The sequence below is a fragment of the Gorilla gorilla genome, chromosome 4 (genome assembly GCF_029281585.2).
Source record: "Gorilla gorilla gorilla isolate KB3781 chromosome 4, NHGRI_mGorGor1-v2.1_pri, whole genome shotgun sequence".
Classification (NCBI taxonomy): Eukaryota; Metazoa; Chordata; class Mammalia; order Primates; family Hominidae; genus Gorilla; species Gorilla gorilla.
Window position 1 is genome coordinate 138,453,362 of NC_073228.2, and position 23,828 is coordinate 138,477,189.

Genomic DNA, 23,828 nt, shown 5'->3' on the forward strand with positions numbered 1-23,828 from the left:
CTCGTATGCAGTGCCAGGCACTGAGAATATAGCCGACAGCAGGACAAGGCATGGCAGGGGAGATGACAAGAAACCAGCAATGTGAGTCGACCAGGTACTTTTCAGGAGTGTAAGTGCTGGAAAGAAAATGAGGCAGGGGTGGGATGGAAAGTGGCTCAGTCAGGCAGTCAGCACTCCCTCAGTTGGTGATCAGGAAGGAATCCCTGAGGAAGCGACAGTTAAGTTACAGCCCAGGGCCGGGCGCGGTGGCTCACACCTGTAATCCCAACACTTTAGAAGGCTGAGGCAGGCAGATCACTTGAGGTCAAGACTTCAAGACCAACCTGGCCAACATGGTGAAACCCCGTCTTTATTAAAAATATAAAAACTAGGCCAGGTGCGGGTGGCTTACACCTGTGATCCCAGCACTTTGGGAGGCCAAGGTGGGTGGATCACTTGAGGTCAGGAGTTCGAGACCAGCCTGGCCAACATGGTGAAACCCCGTATTAAAAATACAAAAATTAGCCAGGCAAGGTGGTGGGCACCTGTAATTCCAGCTACTTGGGAGGCTGAGGCAGAAGAATCGTTTGAACCCAGGAGGCAGAGGCTGCAGTGAACCGAGATTGTGCACCTGCACTCCAGCCTGGGTAACAGAGCAAGACTCTGTCTCAAAAAAAAAAAAAAAAAAAAGTTACAGCCCAGGATGAGAGAACAGCAAAAGGTTTCTAACCCACCTATGCCTCTTTAGAGGGCACATAGTGACACTGGGCTATTGTAGGGTTGATTTCTGGGGCAGAATGATGCACTGTCCCAAGTGTGTGGTTCTCCATGGCTTCAGAGCAACAGGGCTTGGGATGATGCAGCACTTGGCTTGCTTGGGTGGGGAGAACGTTGAGGTAGTTATGAATCACTTTGGGGTCAGTTCTTCCTTGCCAGGTCCTGTGCTGAGGCCCACGGGGAAATAACCCAGCCCCAGCCCTACTGAACTCAGGAGAGTCTCCAGAGGCCTTCACTGGCACAGGCCCCTACTGAAGGGCCCCCTAAAAGCACGCAGTGCCTGAGTGTGCCCTTTTGCATTAACTGTCTTACTACTTGGTAATAAGATATGCAAATTATCTGGGCTGTGAAATCTTAGCCACATTCCATCTTCTGTTTAATTAGCATTTAATTGTAATCTGGTTTTAATTTTTTCACACTGGCACCCTAATTAAATGTTAGGGTGTTAGTCCTAACAATTAAATTATATTGGCAAGTAAAGTCTTCAAGAAACTTGACCTTTTTCAAGCCAGGGCTGTCTCCATCTAGATGCAGACGTTAATTAGATTCTGCAAGATGCTGCTTCCAGGCCCCTCAGTCCATCCATTCCAGTGCTCTCCTTGTGGTTTTGGACCTAGATTCAAATGAGGTGCACATAGCAGGCAGAGGTTACTGCTGAATCTGTCTGTCATGAGCCTTCAGAAGGCTGAGTGAACTGGCTTAGCACCGGGCACAGCGGTGGATGCTGACTTTTCCAGGGAGGAATGTGGGGTTGGAGTTTGGTCTCAGGCCTGGAGTACTCCTTGAAGTGGTTTCTCTTGTCTCAGTGATGTGAGTTCTTCTTTAACTTGTGATTCTCAAATGACGGTGATCACTGGGAAAGTTGGTACCTGAGCAAGTCACATGGTGTCTAGAGGTGCCACCACATTCCACAATAGCGCTTTGTGGGGGGATCACGCAGCGGGATCAGGTGACCGGGGCAGGAGGCGTTGCCAGTGCCAGCCCAGGCAGAGTTTAGAGCTTGTTCTGAGGTGGAATTGGGGGTGGAGGTGGGAGCAGCAGACAAAACTCTGGCAAGAGCAATTTGCCCCAAGTGAGCAAGTGCTCAGGGTGTGGCCACTCATGGCTTTGCTCTGAGGGGTTTGGATGTGCTTGATTAAGAACAAAGACAACCCTCTCCTTCCTGCCTTCCTACCCCCCCTTCCCCAACACACACAAAGCCTGTCGAGTTAGGAGAGTGTCCTTGTTCTTGAGGGACCTTGGAAGTCCCAGCTCATGTGAAGCCACTATCTAGGCTGCCCTAAGCCCCGGCCGTCCCCCAGCTGTTTGCATAAGGTTTGCATAAGGCCTTTCCTGGGGTTGGCACCCTGTGCTGTTTTATACCTCCACTTGTGTCTGTGGGTGCAGACAGATAACATGATTGTGAACCTCAGTGGAAATGTCTTGAACAGTCACGTAATGGCAGTATTTTTTATTTTATTTTATTTATTTATTTTGTTTTGATCTTTTGAGACAGGGACTCACTGTCACTCAGGCTGGAGTGCAGTGGTGCAATCATGGCTCACTGCAGGGTTAACCTCCTGGGCTCAAGCAGTCCTTCCACCTCAACCTCCGGAGTAGCTGGGACCCCACACATGTGCCACCATACCCAGCTACTTTTTTTATTTTTTGTAAAAATGAGGTTTCACCATGTTGCCCAGACTTGTCTCAAAATCCTGGATTCAAGCAGTCCTCCCTCCTCAGCCTCCCACAGTGCTGGGATTACAGGTGTGAGCCACCTTGCCTGGCCCTTTTTTTTTTTTTTTAAATTTTTTAATTTTTTGTAGAGGCTGGATCTTCCTGTGTTGCCCAGGCTGTCTTGAACTCCTGGCCTCAAGCAATCCTCCCACCTCAGCCTCCCAAAGTGTTGGGATTACAGGCATGAGCCACCACGCCCGGCCATCAGTATTGCTTTCACATTAGCCTCTCTGTCCTCTGAGGTTTTCCTCTTTTTATTTTGATTTTTGCCTTTCTCTGCCAGTCTTTCTTTCTCTCATAGGTCCACTCCCATCTATCCCTCAAACTCTGTCCTTTAATAGGTCAGAGCAGTGTGAATTCACTTAATCACATTTATGGAACGTCTACTATGTGCAAAACATGTGCAGAGTTCAGAGCTATGTTATTTATTGTGCTGATTGCTTTTATTTCGTCTTACTTCTAAGTGCGCAGGCAGAATGTCCACTTGAGTTGCATGTATCTGCCTCTTCCTCTGGCCTGTGGGGCAGACTGCCCTGAGGCAGTCTGAAGTCACTCTCTCCCCTCTTGCCCCTCACAGGTTTTCCGGACAGACTTGATCACAGCCATGAAGATCCCGGACTCATACCAGCTCAGCCCGGATGACTACTACATCCTGGCAGACCCATGGCGACAGGAATGGGAGAAAGGTGTGCAGGTGCCTGCCGGGGCAGAGGCAATCCCAGAGCCCGTGGTGAGGTGAGCCAGGCAGCCCAGGCTAGGGGGCCATTGGGACAGGGGAGGAAGGGGAGGCTGCTTTCCAGGTTAGGTGACCTGCCAGTCCTGGAATTCCTTTCTAGTCCATCTCTATTCTGTATTCCATTCCCTTTTCCAACAAACCATTGAAATGTTCCAGAAATACTGGTGGTTTAACTGAGAGGCTAGGGGGTTGGGCTCGGGCTTGGCTATAGAGCCAGAATGCTTGCGTTCCTGTTGACACTCATATTCAGTGTGGCCTTAGACCAGAAATGTAATCTCTCTGGGCCTCAGTTTCCTTATCTATGAAATTGGAATGCTAACAATAACTAACCTACTCATGCAGTTGTAATGTTGAGATAATGGAATGAAATGATGCATGGAAGGCACTTGGCACCAGGCCTGGCACACAGCAAGCACTCTGTAATGTTGATCCAAACTGGGCCCAACAGCAGTTCTTTTTTCTTTCTTTTTTTATTTTTTAGAAATAGGGTCTTACTCTGTCCCCCAGGCTGGAGTGCAGTGGTGCAATCTTGGCCCACTGCAGCCTTGACCTCCCAGGTTCAAGCAGTCCTCCCACCTCAGCCTCCCAAGTAGCTAGGACTACAGGCTCATGCCACCACGCCTAGCTAATTTTCATGTTTTGTGTAGAGATGGGGATTTGCCATGTTGCCCGGGCTGATCTTGAACTCCTGGGCTCAAGCGATCTGTCCACCGCCTTGGCTGGCCTCCGAAAGTGCTGGGATTGCAGGTAGCCAGCCGTAAGCCTCTGGGCCTGGCCTTTTTTTTTTTTTTCTGACAAGGTCTCACTCTGTTACCCAGGCTGGAGTGCAGTGGTGCAATCTCAGCTCACTGCAGCCTCGACCTCCCAGCCTCAAGTGATCCTCCCACCATGGGCACATGCCACCACACGTAGCTAATTTTTTTGATTGTTAGTAGAGACAAGGTCTTGCTATGTTGCTCAGGCTAGTCTCTAACTCCTGGGCTCAAGCAACCCTCCTGCCTCAGCCTCCCAAAATGCTGGGATTACAGGCATGAGCCACCATGCCCAGTCCCAAAGCAGTTCTGATGAGGGAAATCTCCAGACTTTTCACTAGTCTTTAAGAGAGAGATATGGCATGCTTTTTTTTTCTTTTTTTATTTTCTTTTTTTTTTTGAGACGGAGTCTCGCTCTTTCGCCAAGCTGGAGTAGAGTGGTGCGATCTTGGCTCACTGCAACCTCCACCTCCCGGGTTCATGCGATTCTCCTGCCTCAGCCTCCTGAATAGCTGGGATGACAGGCGCGTGCCACCACGCCTGGCTAATTTTTGTATTTTTAGTAGAGGTGGGGTTTCACCATATTAGCCAGGCTGGTCTCGATCTCCTGACCTCATGATCCGCCCTCCTCGGCCTCCCAAAGTGCTGGGATTGCAGGCGTGAGCCCTTGCGCCCGGCCTTAAGCCATGCTTTTGACATCTTGAACCTTTTACAGGAGTTCTTAGAGGGGGGGAGTCAAGTGCCTGGCATACAGCAGATGTTCAGGAAGCCATTGCTATTACCGGCCTCTGGGTAGGTTCCCCTGCCAGGGCTGGTTCAGAGATGAGTCCTCTGGGCTTTATACTCTTCTGGTCTCATGAGGCAGAGAGACCCCTGGCCGCTCTTGTCAGGAGGAGGCCACATGGCCCTGGGTCTTGCCTCCAGCTACGGAGTTCAGCCAAGTGCTTCTTTATGCAACCTGGGAAACCCTCCAAGTCATGTCTTAGGGCAGAGGGGTCTTGTGTCCTGGCCTCCACCACCCACCAGTCTGCCTGGTCTGGGCAGCTTGGGGTTTTGGCTGTCTACTCCTGGCCTTGGCAACCTCGTGGCTCTTGCTCGATCCCATGTAGACCAGGCCTGGGGCAAAGATCACAGCTGTTACCTCCCTTGACGTTGGCACCCTCGTTTCCTGGCAGCTGCACCTGATTGGATCATAGGCACAGCAGACTCGAAGCCCCAATAGGGTGATCTGTGGGGATTGGAAGGGGAGGGGGCAGGCAATCCTGTTCCAGTGACTCCTGATGGCTGAGTGTTTATTAACACTTGTCTGGGGTCTTCGGAGAATCAGGGGTGCCCCAGGCCTCTCCAGAAGTGAGAATATGCATGCCAGGTCACTGCCACACGTACCAGTGCCCAGGGTGACGGGAGGAAGGTCAGGCCACCAGGTGGGCACAGCGAGGTCAGTCTTGATTAGGCTTGGCCCAGCGGTCTGTCCTCTCTACTTGATGTCAGTGTCACTTGGTTCCGGAAACATCTCCTGGCCTGGGTAATTAATTGCAGATGTTTCCACACCAGTAGCTTGGCTTCAGTCTGCCGGTAGGGTGCTTTATCTGTTGACATCAAGAGGAGGGCACGTGTTCCAGCTGCTTTGACTTTACGAGGTGCATTCATTCCCAGCATAGGCATGGCTGTGCTAAGCTGACGTGAGCCGGGCACTCCTGGCCTGTCCGTGATCTTTGGAGAGGATGGACTGGGGGTGGGGAAGTGCTCCCTTAGAGACATCTCCACGCCTCTTCTGCTGCTATCTCCCCCCGGCCTAGCCACTGCATCCTCCTGGCACCTCCCACTGCACAGCCCTCATCTAGAAGGCTGCCTGGTAGCTGCCCGGGTCAGAATTGTTAGAGAAACCCTGTTCTTGAGGACTTGCTGTGCTGAGCGTGTGTTCATCTTCACATTTAACAATCATATTAGCTTTACAAACTGCATGTAACTGTCCCCATTTTATAGATGAGGAAGTCGGGAAATTCTGGGGAATTCCCTGCATGGCCACCGGGGCCTAGTGGGCTGGGCCAGGAAATCAAAGGCCCCGGGAACAAGCCCTGGGCTGCCCCTGTGAGGCCCAGAGACAGAGCCCTGTGCCCCCATCATCCCAGCATGCTGGTTCTGGCTGCCTTCCCCCAGCTGCCACCCCAGGCCCCCTCTGTCCCTCCCTCCCTGGCCTTCAGGTGGGTCTGCCCACCTCGTGGTCTGAAATCTGTCTGAACAATGAGCACTTGTCTCGCCCCTCTCCAGACTGAATTGAGTGAGGGCCTGTCCTGCCCCTCACTGGGGCCAGAAGTCTCAGCCAGGGCAGAACCCACCTCTGGTGTGTGTCTGGTCTTCTGGGGTAAAGACTCCCTCCCCTCCCATAGATCCCAGCCAGCTGACACCCTCCTCCCAGCTTACCTCCATCCTCCTGGCTACAGCTGAGGGCGAGGCCTTGGCCTAGGGTCAGGTCAGTCCGTGCCTGGTAGGAGAGCTTCCTTCAGAGCCAGAGCCAGAAGGGGGCAAACAGATGAAGAGGAGAGACCCAGGAAGGATAGCAGATACCTTCTGATTGTGAGTCCTTTCACCTTGGCTCTTCAGAAGGAGCACAGTGATCTTGATCCCAAGAGGCTTGGCCAGGTGGCCGCTGACCAGGCAAGCAGATGTGGGTAGTTATGCCAGGAAGTGGTGGGCATCCGGACACCCCCACTCAGCATGTGCTTAGGGCACAATCAAAGCTGGTTCACAACCAAATTACAGGCTGCATTTTTAAAAGAATGTGTTTGTTAAGTAACAGTTTCATGGGGAAAGGCAGAATTGTGTTGGACCGAGGGTATTAGTATTGCTTCCATATGGAATCACCTGTTAGTGTGGGGTGTGGTCATACCCTGATCATGACCTAGGACCTTCTTTCATGTGGGCCTCTTGTGTGGGAAAAGGTGGTGCCAAGCCCCTTCCCCTTCTCCGTGCCCCCTCGACCTTATATAGGCCTTCCTCCTGGCTCGGAGGCCATTCTCTCTGCCGGGTTGGGCCCCTATCTCCCCGTCTCCTTCATCCTTCCTGCCCTTTTTGCTGACATTGGGTGTGGTGATGGGGAAGCCCAGGAGCCCTCGCCACAGCTCTGCCATGTCTCTGTGCCATCTAAAGCCCTGCCCCTCCCTCCCTGTCAGCGCTGAGTCACAGCTTCTGGCAGCCTTGCCCCCGACCCCAGGATGCCTCTCAAGTAAGGGGCCTCCCCGCCCTGGCAGAGCTGGCCAGATGGAGGCCAGGCTCCGAAGCAATAACCATGGCAACCAGCGGGGGGTGGGAAGAACTGGCTTTTTGAACTGGCATCAGGAACTGAGGGGCAGCACACAGCTGAGCCAAGGGGAAGCCGTGCCCTCCTGAGGCAAAGTGCCCCCTATATTCCATTTCAGGAGAGGGGTAACATCCCAAGGTCTCAACACACACACACACATCACACAACACATACACACACACCACACACACACCTCACACATCACACAAAACACACCCCACACATACCACATGCACACACACACATCACACAACACATACACACACCTCACACATCACACAAAACACACCCCACACATACCACATGCACACACACACACATCACACAACACATACACACACACCACACACACACCTCACACATCACACAAAACACACCCCACACATACCACATGCACGCACACACACATCACACAGCACATACACACACACCTCACACATCACACAAAACACACCCCACACATACCACATGCACACACACACACATCACACAGCACATAACACGCACACACCACACACACCTCACACATCACACAAAACACACCCCACACATACCACATGCACACACACACACATCACACAGCACATACACACACACCACACACACCTCACACATCACATAAAACACACACACACCACACAAACACACACACACACACACAGTGATTACTGTGTGTCAGGCATTTTTCTAAGAGTTTTGCAAACATTAATCCATTTAATCCTCTCACCAACCACATAAGGTAGGTATTATTATTGTTATGATGATGATGATGATGATTATTATTATTATTGAGATGGAGCTTCGCTCTTGTTGCCCAGGCTGGAGTGCAGTGGCACGATCTCTGCTCACCACAGCCTCCGCCTCCCGGGTTCAAGCAATTCTTCTGCCTCAGCCTCCTAAGTAGCTGTGATTACAGGCATACACCACCACGCCTGGGTAATTTTGTATTTTTAGTAGAGATGGGGTTTCCTCATGTTGGTCAGGCTGGTCTCGAACTCCTGATCTCAGGTGATTCACCCGCCTTGGCCTCCCAAAATGCTGGGATTACAGGCATGAGCCACCACGCCCAGCCTGATACTATTATTATTAACCCATTTTGGGGGATGGGAACACTGGGGCCCAGAGAAGTTGAGTGGCTTCCCCAGAGTCACACAATAAGTGGTGAAGCTGGGCTTTGAGTCCACACCCTGCGGCCAGGCCTCTCCAAGCTGCCTCAGCGGCAGAGCTGTGGCCACAAAGGAAGGCTGAGCTGGGGAGGGATCCTGGGACTGCAGCAGGCACATCTTTGTATCCAAGGGATTTGGCCTCTGTCTTGGTCCTGGGGCCGGGTAACACTGTGTAGCAGGACACTCACTGCTCACATGACATTGTATCTGGGAGAAGGGCAGGGTGGCATGTGGACCTTTTGTCTGGAAAGGGTCACCCTGGGCCGCAGCCGTGTAACAAGGTAGGGTTCCTCCTGACATCAGAGGAGACGTGGCCTCAGTTCTACTCAAGTCAATGGAGTTTTCAGGCTGTTGGTAAGAAGGGGGCTTGGGCTTCTGAGAGTACGTAGACAACCCCTGCCTTGTCCGCAGCCTTGAGGGGTATGCCGAAGGACCTAGAATCCAGCTGGCACTACCTCACTTGTTGCTGGCACAGGGCATTGCCCATCATGGCACATAGGATACCTCTTACAGGCCCTAGCAGGGTTAGATCCAAACTGCCGGGCTTTAGCTAAGGCCCAGCTACCCTGATGGCAGGAAGTGGGATGAGCTCTGGGCAGGTGGATGTTTATAGGGTGAGCAAGGCTGCGGATCAGCCCTGACTCCCATCCCCCACTGTGCCCTACTGCCCTTTGGGTCTTCTGTGTACTGCCTGTTCACCCACAGTCATCTGAGTCTCTGCAGGGTGGGCAGATGGTGGAGGAGGAAGTGAAGGAGGGGGTGGAAGGAGGTGGGCCCTGTGTGGTGTCAAAGCACACTTGTCCATCAGCTCCTGAGCTGGACTGGTCAGCTCCCTGGAGCCCCTATGGCGGCAGGCTGAGGGCCCCTCCCTTCGTGACATCCTGTCTTGATTTTCTAGGATCCTCCCACCACTGGAAGGCCCCCCTGCCCAGGCATCCCCGAGCAGCACCACGCTTGGTGAGGGCTCCCAGCCTGATTGGCCAGGGGGCAGCCGCTATGACTTGGACGAGATTGATGCCTACTGGCTGGAGCTCATCAACTCGGAGCTTAAGGAGATGGGTAGGTGACCACTGCATTAAGAATGGGATCACGGCTGGGCAGGGAGGGTTTTCTCCCCATCCCGAGAGGGGCAGTGGCCCAGGCAGGGCTATGGTATGGCATGGATCTGGAGGGAGTGTCCATACTGCATTACTGAATGGGGACCTCACTGGTTAGTGTCTCTGTGCCACCTGAAGTTTCTGCAGCTATCAGGTGGCGGCAATAATAGCACATCAGTTACAGGGCTCTTGGGACTATAGTGGTAAGCATGAATGTTACATGAAGAGTTAGTGAGCACGCAGGGGAGGCTAGGATGGCACATGGGGCTGGGGTCAGGATGGCAAATGGGGCTGGGGTCAGGAGATGTGGGCCACCTGGCTGGAGCCCAGTAATGTGTCCCAGGAAGGGTTAACTCGACCCTATTCTGCCACACTCAGAGGTCCCCTCATACACACAGCACAAGCAGTGCCTTCTCCGTGGAGCTGGCCGCATCCCAGAGACACTTCCATGTTAATTGTACACATGTGTCCCTGTGGTCACAGGCAGGCTGTCTAAAGTCAGAACTCCAGGACAGGTCAGGGGCCTTTGAGATGGGATGGTCCAGACCATTCAGTTTTCAGAGGATGGAGCTGCTTCTCCCAGGTCCCATGGTGGGTGGGCAGAAACCCTCCCAGACATCTGCCCTGAATTCCTGCAACTCCAGGAGCCAAGTCCTCTTCAAAGCTCAAAGGAGACTGGGCTCCTAACACCACCATGCCCTGCTGTCCTCCTCACAGAGAGGCCGGAGCTGGACGAGCTGACATTAGAGCGTGTGCTGGAGGAGCTGGAGACCCTGTGCCACCAGAATATGGCCAGGGCCATTGAGACGCAGGAGGGGCTGGGCATCGAGTACGACGAGGATGTTGTCTGCGACGTGTGTCGCTCTCCTGAGGGCGAGGATGGCAACGAGATGGTCTTCTGTGACAAGTGCAACGTCTGTGTGCATCAGGTGGGCAGACCCCCCAGTCACCCTCACCTGTGCCATGTATACACACGCTGCCTGGCAGACCCCCACTTGGCTCTCCAGGGGCACTGTGGACAGAGGCCCTTAAGAAGGAGGATGAAGGGAATGGTGAGGATGCTTCATGGTACCATGTGCACCCGGGGCCCCTTGGCTTAGACCTGCCGGCCAGACTCAAGCCAAAGCCCATTGGCTTTCTGCACTCTCCCATCAGCCTCCCTCAGACCCTCTCCACCTTGTGCCCTCTCCCTGCCCCTCCTCCTCTGCTCCTCATGTCCTGAATTTACTAAAAGGCAGCCCACTGCTGTGACCGAGAGCAAAGCTGCTAGATTTCAAATCGTGGCTCTGCCCTTCACAAGCTATGTAACTTTAGGCAAGTTTTGTAACCTCTCTGGGCCTGTGTTTTCTCAGTTATGCATAAATAAGAGTGGATTGTTGCACGGATTAAATTGTTTACTGTGGGTCTTTGCTTAGAACAGTCTAGTAAGGGCTATATGTATTTGTCACCGTTACTCGCTTTATGTGCCAGTGCAGCCTGGCCAGGCTCCCCTTGGTTTGGGGCCCAAGGCTCTAGGTCTTGAGTATCTCTGGGCCTTGACTGCAGACCTGACTGGGACCTAGTGGACCCACTCTGGCCCTGATTTTGAGGCTGCCCTTATGCACCATCGCTGGAATAGACCCTGGGGAGCTCAGAGGTAGGGACTTTGCCAGGCTGGCAGTAGGTGGGCAGTGCAAGTCTCATATAAACAAACACATCCCTTATACCCAGCAGCTCTTAGGTTCATGTGTCTCACCCAAGCCATAGAGGGGTGCAACCTTCTTCATGGGTCCCTGTGTAAGAAATATGAGGGCTCTGGGACTTGTTTCCGGGAAGTACACACCCAATTTTGTATTCAACTTAAAGGGATTCTTGGACTCTCCTTAAGTCTATTGCTGGTTAGGAACCTCCGGCTAAACTGACTCTCCTCCCAGCAGAGGGCAGACCTGAACCCGTTCACAGAGGACTGAAATGGTGGCATTTCAGGCATACAAGCAGGCCAAGGAGGGCTTTCCAGGAGCCCTTCCTTCCTTCCTTGCATTGTAACTCCTCAGAAGTTGTACGTGCCAGAGACTGGAGGCTGTGTAGCAGTGTAGCATGGGGCTGGCACTGGACCAAATGCAGCTGACTGCTGACTAGACACAGATTGGCCAGTTCCGCTGACTCATGACCACCCTACTCTCTCCTAGGCATGCTACGGGATCCTCAAGGTGCCCACGGGCAGCTGGCTGTGCCGGACGTGTGCCCTGGGTGTCCAGCCAAAGTGCCTGCTCTGCCCCAAGCGAGGAGGAGCCTTGAAGCCCACTAGAAGTGGGACCAAGTGGGTGCATGTCAGCTGTGCCCTATGGATTCCTGAGGTGGGTGAGCGTGGAGGTGAGGCAGCCAAAGGAACAGCCCGTGGGGAAGTGGGTCTGCATGGGACTCAGGTAGCAGAGCACTGGGAAAAGAAGGTGATGGACTCGCACTAAAACACTGAGATCGGCCGGGCTCGGTGGCTCAAGCCTGTAATCCCAGCATTTTGGGAGGCCGAGGCGGGTGGATCACCTGAGTTCAGGCGTTCAAGACCAGCCTGGCCAACATAGCAAAACCCCCTCTCTACAAAAATTTGGAGTGCGTGGTGGCAGGCACCTGTAGTCCCAGCTACTCAGGAGGCAGAGGCAGGAGAATCACTTGAACCTGGGAGGTGGAGGTTGCAGTGAACCGAGATCACACCACTGCACTCCAGCCTGGGTGACAGAGCAAGACTCCATCTCAAAAACAAAACAAAACAAAACAAAGCACACACTGGGATCTCAGGTGATGGGTCAGCAAAGAATCCAGGCCACAGCTATAGGGAGCTTTGCTTGTGGACTTGGACAGAGCTCAGGTGGTGACTTCTATGAGAAAATGGGGTTATGGACTGCTAGGAGATTCAGGAGATAGGGATGAGGTTTGGACAGAAGTCAGGCAGCTGACTAGAGGGGAAAGCAAGTTGTGGGGTCCATCTAAACCTAGGCAGTTGTTCCAACCAAAGTCAAACCACATGTTCAAAACAAAGATAAGCCAGCTGACCTTCAAAGAGAATGGGGTGGGAGGCCGAGGTGGGTGAATCAGTTGAGGTGAGGAGTTCAAGACCAGCCTGGCCAACATGGTAACCCCGTATCTACTAAAAATACCAAAAAAAAAATTAGCTGGGCTTAGCACATGCCTGTAATCCCAGTTATTTGGGTGGCTGAGGCACGAGAATCACTTGAGCCCGAGAGACAGAGATTGCAGTGAGCCGAGATCGCGCCACTGCACTCCTGCCTGGGTAACAGAATGAGACTGTTTCAAAAAAAAAAAGAGAGAGAATCAGGTGGTAAGCCTAATGGGAAGTTGGCTAGTGGGCCTGCTGCTATGGCTGCGGCTAGGATGGTGGGGTGGGTGTGTTTCTGAGTCCATGTGGGAGTGCCACGGGCAACAGGCTGGGTCCAGAGTCAGTGAGTTAGCAGAGGTCCTGGGTGCCTGGAAGGCCAGCCATTTTATTTGAAATGTGAAATGTTGAAATGTACCAGAGTTTCAGCCCCAGCCCTGCTGTGTGGACTGACTCAGATTGAGGCCCCACTCCAGTGTTGCCTGTGCCCAGAAGCAAGCCAGGTGGCCCTGTCCATAAGTGGCACTCTCCTTCCTGGGTTCACAGTCTGAAGCCCACAATGCAGGCTTCTGTGATAACAGTTGTTTGTGTCAGCAGTAGGCACTTGCTTGCAGATCAGCATGTTGAAGACTGGGACCACCTCTGAGTGTACCCTGGGCTGGGCATGGCAGAGACAGAACCAACAGGGACTCCATCATGAAGACCCTTAGGCTCAGGACCTTTGGAGAGAATTGCTTTTTCCATCCTCAGGCATTAGCAATGGGGAGGCAAATGTGCCCTGCCTCTGGGCTGCGGGGTGGTCTCTGCCCAGTAGACTTGGGCATAGTTGTAGGGCTGTCCCCACAGGAAGGGCTCAGCAAAGGCATATCCCCAGGAGAGCCCTAAAGACCTTCAAGAGGAGATCCCACAATGAGGCTTTTCTTGGTGCCTAGAAAAATAAGTAATACAAATACAAATTGTAACAAGAACTCTGAAGATGTTATTAACAAAGGCCTGAGTGCAGAAAGAAGGAGGATCTTGCGTGTACCTATGCACACACCAAAGCACCTGTCTGTCAAGGCCCACGCAGTCTTAAGCACATACACACAGTCAACTACACACACTGACGGCACACTCACACATTCACAGACAATTTAAGATTAGTCTCAGATGAGCACACACTAACACACTCATCCAGTGGTGAGCTTGGGAGAGTGAGGAGGAATTCCGGCCTTTGAGCCATGTTTGTTTGGTGTCAGGAGGGACTTGGGATTCAGGGGCTCAGCCACTGCCCTGTCTGCCCACCACCTAGTTTCAGCAGACAACCCCCCATTTTGGAGATCCCTGGAGGCAGGCTGGGGATGAGAGGAATGATGCAGCCCCCTGTGTCCTGCCCAGGTCAGCATCGGCTGCCCAGAGAAGATGGAGCCCATCACCAAGATCTCGCATATCCCAGCCAGCCGCTGGGCTCTGTCCTGCAGCCTCTGCAAGGAATGCACAGGCACCTGCATCCAGGTATGTGGCCTACTTCACCTCCTGCTGCCAGGAGCTGGCTGAGAGGCATGCTTGGGGCCTCAGACAGCAGCTGCCACCATCTTCTCCCCTCCATGGGGCTGCAGACTGATGGGCCCCAGAGGGGTGTGGGACTGGGGCCAGAGTCAGAATAGCACCTGTTGGGGAGCATTTCTCCATCCCCTGGTCTTCTAGGGAGTGGGAACAGACCCGGGGAACCAAGGTTCACCACCCCATTGGAGTGCTGAGAACTCTGGCTTTCCCTGAAAGCAAGTGTCTTGGGGCTTGATGAATACATTAGCCTCACTTCTGACATTGAATTTGACACGTTAGGGGTTAGGAATCAAACTTCTCATCTAGCTAAGCTAATAGACTGTCCTGACACTGGAAGGGCTGTACCAATCTGTCTTTAGCAAAGCCTATTCCCAAAGTCTAGCATGCGTCAGAATTACCTGGAGGGCTTGGTAAACATAGACTGCTGGGCCTACTCCTGAGAGGCTCTGACTCAGTAGGTCTGGAGTGAAGCTGAGAACTTGCATTTCTAACAAGCTCCCAAGGCATGTTGATGCCTCGGGTCTATAGTTTGGGAGTGCAGGTGGGAGTCATCCTTTGTCCCCCTCATCTTTTAGGAACAGAGTTGTCATTGTAAACGTTAGTTGTGCCTTCACCCATCCACGGACCTTCAAAAGGATTTGTGAGTGCAGCATCAGCAGTCATAATAGTTGGGTGCGTGATTGCTGACACAGTTATCATCATCCAAGGCTAAGAGAGAGGGTCAGGCCTCAAGCTGTCTGGACGAAAGGAGAGGGAAGGGGTCTAAGTCCAGCCCCTCTTCCCAGAGGACAAAAAGGGGACCACAGTCCCCATCTTAGATGAGCCAGTGACCCATCATCAGCCTTTCTCTTGATGCTCTGTGATGCCAAAGTCATTTTGCCCACAGAAAAATGCAGCTTGAGGCCGGGCACGGTGGCTCACGCCTGTAATCCCAACACTTTGGGAGGCCGAGGCAGGTGGATCACCTGAGGTCAGGAGTTCGAGACCAGCCTGGCCAACATGGCGAAACCTCATCTCTAAAAATACAAAAACTAGGTGGTGCATGCCTGTAGTCCTAGCTACTTGGGAGGCTGAGGCAGGAGAATCGCTTGAACCTGGGAAGCGGAGGTTGCAGTGAGATGGAACCACTGCACTCCAGCCTGAGCAACAGAGTGAGACTCTGTCTCAAAAAAAAAAAAAAAAATGCAGCTTGTCCCCAGAGGTGTTTCTCAATCGTCTTCTGATTGACTTCCCCAAAGCATGTGGTGTTGAATGGGTTACCTTTCCAGGCACCCCAGAGCTCCTCCTCCTCCCCTGCCATAACTCCCATCCTGCACAGGAGGTTGAGAGCCCATGCCATTCTGTTTAGGTTCTCTCCAGCATTGCGCATTCTCAGTAGAGCCCTGGGGGAAGCCCCTCTGTCTTCTCCCCTCCCACCAGGCTCCCTCCATGTCTGATCCTGCGCCTCCTTTCCCCTCAGTGTTCCATGCCTTCCTGCGTCACAGCGTTCCATGTCACATGCGCCTTTGACCACGGCCTGGAAATGCGGACTATATTAGCAGACAACGATGAGGTCAAGTTCAAGTCATTCTGCCAGGAGCACAGTGACGGGGGCCCACGTAATGAGCCCACATCTGAGCCCACGGAATCCAGCCAGGCTGGCGAGGACCTGGAAAAGGTGACCCTGCGCAAGCAGCGGCTGCAGCAGCTAGAGGAGGACTTCTACGAGCTGGTGGAGCCGGCTGAGGTGGCTGAGCGGCTGGACCTGGCTGAGGCGCTGGTCGACTTCATCTACCAGTACTGGAAGCTGAAGAGGAAAGCCAATGCCAACCAGCCGCTGCTGACCCCCAAGACCGACGAGGTGGACAACCTGGCCCAGCAGGAGCAGGACGTCCTCTACCGCCGCCTGAAGCTCTTCACCCATCTGCGGCAGGACCTAGAGAGGGTGAGTCCCCATGCCGCCTGCCCACCCCCTGCCTGGTGGGTCCAGGAGTCCTTTCCATGCCACACTCACTGCCCTGGAGCAGCCAGGACTCACCAGGACTCAAACTGTGAGCTCTGGTGGACCGGCCCTACTGCAGGAGCCTGCCAAGGGGCTGAGGGCTTTCAGGTCCCAAAGAGTACGGGGGTGACTGACACTTTACAGAACAGAGAAGAGTCCAGTTCTTGAGTCTCCAAGTCCCTCTTCTCCTAGCCCTGTCACAGGCCTGGTGAATGGTGGGGGCCCTGCCAAGGTCATGAGGCTGAGGGCACCAGAGCTAGGGCGAGGACCTAGGCTTCTGGCACTTGCTTGCCTCTGTGGGCCCCGCCTGCTCCTAACACATGAGCTTGCATTGAGAATCTGAGGCAGAGGAGGAACTGGGGCTTCCCAAGCTGTCCCCGTAACCCATGCTGAAAGCCAGGGGCATCAAGAGCCAGGAGCAGCCAAACAGGCACGTGCCGGGCCAGGGCAGGGTAGATGGGTAAACATGGCTCCGTGGGGTGCTGGGCAAACAGAACAGAGGCACGAAGGAGACAGGGTGGACTCAAGGAACGGTGGAGTGGAAGGAAGAGGTGAAAGGGGCTGGTGGATCGCACGAGACTGGGCTGGTGGATCACAGTGTGTCTGGAAGCTGCAGAAGTGCTAAGGAGGGACTGACACACTGTGGCTGGGACTTGCACCCAACACTCCCTGGAGGAGAAGTCCCAGGGTCTGGAATGGGTGGGCTGGCTGAAAACCACCCCCAGCTGTGTGCTGGGAAACAGGTGACGGTGGCTTGGTCCAGGGGGCTGAGTGAAATGAAGCAGGATTTCTGGATCCTTTTCCAGTCCTCTGAACCCCACAGGCTGTTCTGGTCTCTCCTCTCTGGGACATTTCTAGGGTTCCAGAGCATATGGGACCGTGTCACAGTGTCTCCCCTGGGTTCAGACATACATGCTCACCCTCTCCCTGGGTCCTGTCAGGAAATAGCCCTGGGCAGGAGCATGCAGGGAACGTTGTGTGACCCAAGGCGCCTGCTTTTCTTATCTGCATCGCAGTGGGCAAGGCTGTAAAATGGGTAGAACATCTCCGAGGGTGTTGTACTGTCAGGGAAGGGGCACTGGACCCAGCTCCCCCAATCCCCTCCTTCCCACTCATCTGCGCTGGAGCCTGCTCAAGAGGGAAATGACCTATTGCCCCCAGAGAGCCCTCACTGCCTGGCAGCCAGCTTGCCACCAGGCCAGAAGGAAGAGGTGGGGGTGGGAGGAACCAGATGTCCCTGGCTCCAGCCAGGACAGAGGGCAAGGCTACCTACATTGCAGCCACCACCTCCTGGCCAGCCCAGCCTCCTGTCACATGTGGCAGGGGCATCAGGTGTAAGACCTTCTGGGACCGAAGCTGCTTCCAGAGTCTTCTTTAGGCCACCATGTCTCCACCCGCTGGATCTCCAGTGGAAACACCTGCTTTTACTCCTACTGTTTCCCAAACAACCCCTCAGAACTGACCTCCCTGTTCTGTGCTGGTCAGCCCGCGTGTCTGTCCCTGGCTGGGTTGTCCAGGGAGGTCAAGGGCTTGACTCACTTATGTAGTCATCATCCTGGAAAAAGAGACTTGAGGAAGATCCTCCCAGCCCTGCTGAGCAGATGAGGAAACTGGGGCTCGGAGAGACGAATAACAGGAAGTCTTAGAGGAACTCCATTCCAAGGGTTTTGAGCTTGAATTTGGACCTCAGTCGGGGGCAGAAAAGGAGTTGTTGGCTTATTCTCTATTCTGTAAATTTCCTGGGCAAAAGCATCCCTTTTTCAGTCCCCTAATCTTCCCACCCCAGTGTTGGCTGGTTCAGGTGGAGCCTGGGGCTGAGGTTGGCGGGCTCTGGGGTTCCGGGGAATGAGAGCTGCTGCAGAGACCCCTGCAGTGGGAGCCAGAACACTCCAGAGTCAGGTGTGAACCGTCCCACTCCTCCTCTGGGAAGAGGAAGCAGGACCAATTTTGAAGTATGTGCAGCCTCTTACGGCTCAGGGGGCCCTGTCAAATGCTGCTTTCTGAGCAGCCACCAAGCTGGGCTGGCGGGCACCAGCTTCAATGAGGGCAGGGGCATGCACAGCCCTGGCAGGGCCGAGGAGGGACAACCATGAGCCAAGCTGACCCCCATCAGCGGCCCAGCCTCAAGGCCTTTCCAGGTCACACATTTGCAGCTTGGGTGAATGAACAGCGACAAGAACCCTGCCACGGGGCAGGCTTTCTGCAAAGGCCCATGGTGGTTGGTGGCCTGGCCAGCGGGCCCAGTCTCGGACCATGGCCCAGTGCCAGCAGCCGGGAGTATCCAGCCTGTAACTGGGCACTAAGCCAGCCTGGGCAGGAATCATCAGAAGATGGGGCAGGGCTTGAGGTCGAGGCCTTGGTAGCCTGACTTTGCATCCAGTTCCTGCACTCCCAGCTCTGTACCTTCTTTGTTTCAGTTTCTACTTCTCTGAGTTTCAGTTTCTTTGTCTGTAAAATGGGAATAAGGATCAGACTGACCTTGGGGTCACAGTGCATGTGGGGGACAAAGCTTAGCACAGTGCTCTCCATTGTTGGCCATGATTGTTGTTACTGTCCTGGCCCCTCAGCATTTGGCTCTTAGAAGAAGGGAGGCCAGCCCGTGCGCTCTGAGGGTGGGCTCCACAGAGGACCAAAAGGGCAGGCCCAGTGCTAGGGCCTGGGAACCCAGCATCCTCCCAGATTGATTTGTTCCTCCTCAGCCAGGCAGGGGTTTTGCTGAGAGAAACAGGAGCCGGGGCTGCTGCCAGCATGAAATCCCATTTTATGGTCAACCAGATGTGCTTTCCTAAAATTTCAGCCTTGGGCCTCGGCCCCAGCGGACGCTCGGAAGGCATGGCCACTGCAGCCTCCCAGAGTTATTTACGGCTGACAAAAAAAATTGCAGCACTGTTGATCAGCCCGACAAGTGCCGGCTGGTGTCCCCTAGCAACCGTGCTGACAAGCAGGCTGTGCAGGGACTTGCTGCTTGTGGCTCTGGCTCTGGTCACCAGGAGTTTATTTGGGAGCCTGACCTGGCCTGAGGAGGAGGCCAAGAGGGTGGAGGCGGCTCTGAGACACACACCTGCCCAGAGGATGATATGGGACAACTTCCCAAGGAGGGAAAGGCTCAGAAGGAAGTGGGTCCTGGCCTCGGTGCCTGGATGGTGGTCCCTTTGGCCTCCCACCAAAGCCAACCTTGTCCTGGGCAGCTCCAGCCTGCAGACCTCTGGCTCTTCTGCCCCTGTACCTTCCATCTCTAGGCCTCCCCCACCCCAGTAGTGCCCTTGCCTCATCCAAGCCAAGTCACCACCTCCAGCTGCTCCCAGGTCAGTAGCCCAGAAATTGCCACATCGTGCTCCCTGCCTGCAGTCTACTGCTCTCCCTGCTCACTTGTCTCCCAGGCCCTCCACCCTTCTTTGTCCTGCTTTCTTCACTCGCTCCCTATATGGCACTGGCCTGCTATGCCCCAGCCCTTGTCCCTCACTGAGGCCAGACCCCTGGCAGAGCCTCACCCAGTAAGAGGCACTCCCTCTACCAGGAGAAATCCCACAGCGCTGAGCAGGGCAGTCCCTGCTGCACACCCCACCTCATACCTGCTGCCCACATGCTGAGCCCTGCCTCCCTCAGGACAGCGTCCCCTCTGTCCTCATACCAGGGCCTCTAACTTCCTGCCAGCCGAGCCTCTCGGTCCATTCTCTTCCCTCCTGTCTTCCTTCCCCCACAGGGGCTCTTTTCCAGCCCACACCTGCAGCTGACAAGTCTGTCTTTTCTTCATCCCCTCTGCGGGTCCTTTTCCACCAATATTTGAATCTGTTCAACCCTCTCTCATCTTCAAAAGCGAATCCTCCCTCCCTGTTTCCCTCTAGTCGTGGGTTCCTCCGCTCCCACCCCCATCTCTCCTTTCCTGTCATCCGTCATGGTATTTGCATCCTTGCTGCCCACTCTGGCCGGGTTTCCGCCACATCCCATAGCCTGCCACCTGGGCTGCCTGCAGCCTCCCTGCCCACCTCTCCATCCCCCGATCCTCTCAGCAGCGGCTGCCACAATCAGACCTGCCCTTAGTCTTGGAGTCCTTTTCCTGTGATGCTCTGACCAGGTCGCCCCTGAGGTCCTGGTTTACCGGGCTCCCTCTCTGGCTGCTCCTTGGCCTCAATGGTCATCCATTGCTCTCCCCTGACTGCTCACTCCCAGGGCTGGAGGCCTCAGGCTCCACTGTCTTTCACGGCTGCCCACAGTTTTGCCCCACGTGGGGGTGCTGGCTGCCCCTCCCTCTTGAGCTCCACACCAAGTCCCTTTTAAAGGCCACCAGCATCTCATGCCCAGCATCCCTGTTAGTTTCCTAGGCCTGCCCGTGTGCCACCAGCTGGATGGTGAGATTCATCCTCATGGTTTTGGAGGCTGGAAGCCGAAGGTTGAGGTGTCAGCAGGATTAGTTCCTGCCGGAGGCTCTGCGGGGGAGTCTCTCCGTGCCTCCCAGCTTCTGGTGGTTGCCAGGAATCTTTGCTCTTCCTTGGCCTGCGGACATCTGTCTAGCCTCTGCCTCTGCCAGGTCACGTGGCCTTCTCCCTGTAGGCACCTGTGTCAGGACTCCACTCATAGTAGATCAAGGGCCCACCCTAATGTAGTATGACCTCATCTTAACTATTTATATCTACAGAGACCCTATTTCCAAATAAGGTCACATTGCAAGGGTCCCAGTAAAAATGAATTTGGGGGAACACTGTTCAATCCCGTACAGAAGCCACTGGAGGTTTTAAGGGGAGAAGGGAAGTGTCTCACTACTCTGTGAAAATCCAGCCCTGGGCCGGGCGCAGTGGCTCACGCCTGTAATCCCAGAACTTTGGGAGGCCAAGGTGGGCGGATCAGGAGGTCAGGAGTTCAAGACTAGTCTGGCCAACATGGTGAAACCCCATCTCTACTAAAAATACAAAAATTAGCCAGGTGTGGTGGCAGGCACCTGTAATCCCAGCTACATGGGAGGCTGAGGCAGGAGAATCGCTTCAACCCAGGAGGCCGAGGTTGCAGTGAGCCAAGACTGTGCCACTGCACTCCAGCCTAGGTGACAGACCGAGACCCCGTCTCAAAAGAAAAAAAAGAAAATCCAGTCCTGGCTTCCCTTGGCCTGGCTCAGTCAAGCTTCAGCACCTGGCCTCCTCCCTTGCCGGCCCCGACACTCCTCACTGCTCCCTTCAGATTCCTGCCATGAGGCTCTGCTCTGCCTCCCCCAGCCTGGCCTGGCTTGGATTCCTCGTTCCCAGGCTCTGCCCTGCCATGTGATCAACTCCCACTCCCACTGGCTGCTTGTGTGTCCAAGACGCCTTGCTCAGCACCCCCAAGTGTGGGTCGGAGCCACCTGGTCCTGTCAGTAGTTGGTCAGCACCTACCTCCCCTGAGAAGAAAGGGGCCCCAGCGGCATTGCTCACTTGAGTCCAGGGCCCCACACAGTGCAAGTCCACAGAGCTGTAGCCAGTGCTTAAGGGTGTGGGGGAAGGAGGCTGGTTGGAAGGTGGTTTTCAGGAGGTCCAAGTTTTGACAGGAGGGTGGTTCATCCCAGTAGGGTGGGACCAGGTGGTTGCAGCCCAGGGTGGCCCCCCGGAGGGGTACTAGCCATAGGGATAGGTGGAGCTGAGGCTCAGAGGTGGGTGGCCTGGTGCTCACGGTCTTTGAGCTGAGGGCACACACACCAGCGTGGAAGGCCACGGAGAGTCCATGCAGAGCGCATCGTGTGGAGGCCTGAGGCTGGAGCCACCTTTGTGGTACATCCTTCACGGCTGGGCTCAGGAAAGAACGGAGGATACCCGTACCCAGAAGAGAGGTCTGATCTTGGCTGCCCTCGGACTGGGAGAAATGGTTATGCCAACAGGCAGGGGGTCTGGAACCAGAGGTCACCCCAGCTTAAGGACATGAAGGCTGAACTCAGCCTTGAAGATGGAACCCAACGGGAAACAGCCTGGTCGCAGCTGGAAAGACCCTGGTGGGACCCAGGATTCAAGCTGAGCAGCTTTGGCCAACTGTCCCTGATAATGGCGTCTCCATCCTGTGCTGAAGACCAAGGAAGTGTCTCAAGGGAGGGGGCTTGGTCTTGGCTTCAGAAGTGTGGCCTGCCCTGAGAGCAGCCAGGGAGGGATGGCCCACTGGGGTAAGGTGCCAGGAGGGCAGGCAGTAGCATGGTCCATCCTGCAGGTGCTTCCTGTGGGACCACCTATAAGAAGGGTCCATGTCCCATGAGCTTTGCAAGCTGGTGTCTAAGGCCCCAAGGGGCTCTTCCCAGCTGGCCTTGAGGCAGTCAGAGAGGCCTCTGCCCTCTCTGCTGAGGAGTTCTGTCACTGTGGCAGAGTGAAGGTGGCTGTGTAGATGTGGAAGCCTTGGCCAGCATGGCGTGAGCCTGGCTCAGGTCCCAGTGCAGCGGATAGACATGGGTTGGCTGCAGGCTGGGCACAGGTGGGTTAGGACTTTCTGCTCAAAGCTCTTCCGATGGCGTTCTCTCTGGCTGCAAGTACCGGGGCCATCTGTGGCTCAGGACACGTGTTAGTTTTTGCCATGCCGTTTATGTCTGAAGAATTTCCGTGCTGGGAAAGAAAGGCCTTGGACAGGAGGCAGAGGGATGAAGTTGGTGACCTGGTGAGACCCTGATGAGTCTGCGGGCACTGTGGTTATAAAGGACAGCAACCATGTTGGCAGGGCCTTGGGAGGCAGCCTGGCTGACCTTACCAGGAAGGTAAGACTCAGAGGAGGAAGGTGGGCATGCCGGGTTGATCTAACCAGATGCTTTTCCCTGGCTGCTCTGGCTCAGCCGGGGACCACAGGGCTGAGGCTGTGTTTGGCCTTAGGTTTTGGATCTGAGACATGCAGCACAGGGCTGAGGATGCGCTCAGGGTCTGGGAATTGGTTTGCAGATGTTCTGGGCAGGATAGACTGTGGCGGTAGCCTGTGCCCCTGGCACTGCCTCCACCCATAGCAAGGTCCCCAGAGCTGGGAGGTCTGGGGTGGTTGCCTGTGAGTAAGGTGGAAAATCTCTCTTGTTTTCTCAGGTTAGAAATCTGTGCTACATGGTGACAAGGCGCGAGAGAACGAAACACGCCATCTGCAAACTCCAGGAGCAGATATTCCACCTGCAGATGAAACTTATTGAACAGGATCTGTGTCGAGGTAGGCGCCTTCCCCACCTGCCGCCGCCACCTCCGTGTGCCCTTTCTTGCGGGGCTGGGTCCCAAGGAGGGTGTGTCTTTGGATCCTGGTGGGGGTATGTGCGTGGAGCCAAGGGCCACTGGCCCCCACTCCTACCCTTCACCCATCCAATTAGTAGGCCCAGACGGGGGCCTGCAAGGGTCCTGAGTTGTGCGTCACTAGGCAGAGAGCCAGAGGTTGGAATGTGGGCATCAGGCCTGCCCTCAGGGAGCTTTCTGGTTGACTAGGCCACAGCAGTTCAGGAGCTGATTGCATGTGAACAGGTACAGAGAAGAAGTCCTAGTGGCTCTCTGCTGGTGCTGAGGCAGGAAGGGCCAGAAGCTGGCAAGCTTCCCTGAACCCTGGTGTGCCTGGGAGTCAGTTCCGAAGAAGGCAGCTGCCCCAGAGATGTGACAGGACCTGGCTGTTGTTTCTTTCTGACCCTAACAGGATTTATGCCCTGCATCCGTGGTGTTTTTCACTGTTTTATTCTTATTATTCTTATTCTCTTGGCGTCACATGCTTTTAATGGATCTGGAAA

The 23,828-nt window shown here is 54.6% G+C and overlaps 1 protein-coding gene across 17 annotated transcripts in view; it reads left to right on the forward strand.

Annotated features, from left to right (window-relative positions):
* Positions 1-23,828, forward strand: part of JADE2 (jade family PHD finger 2) — a 57,597-nt gene that overhangs the window by 24,868 nt on the left and 8,901 nt on the right. For all 17 annotated transcript variants that reach the window (XM_055386627.2, XM_055386631.2, XM_063706782.1 and 14 more), the window contains exons 4-10: positions 3,050-3,207; positions 9,326-9,486; positions 10,242-10,453; positions 11,693-11,860; positions 13,993-14,109; positions 15,620-16,084; positions 23,152-23,269. In XM_055386627.2, coding sequence (XP_055242602.2) covers positions 3,050-3,207; positions 9,326-9,486; positions 10,242-10,453; positions 11,693-11,860; positions 13,993-14,109; positions 15,620-16,084; positions 23,152-23,269 — 1,399 coding nt within the window. The remainder of the gene's footprint in view (positions 1-3,049; positions 3,208-9,325; positions 9,487-10,241; positions 10,454-11,692; positions 11,861-13,992; positions 14,110-15,619; positions 16,085-23,151; positions 23,270-23,828) is intronic.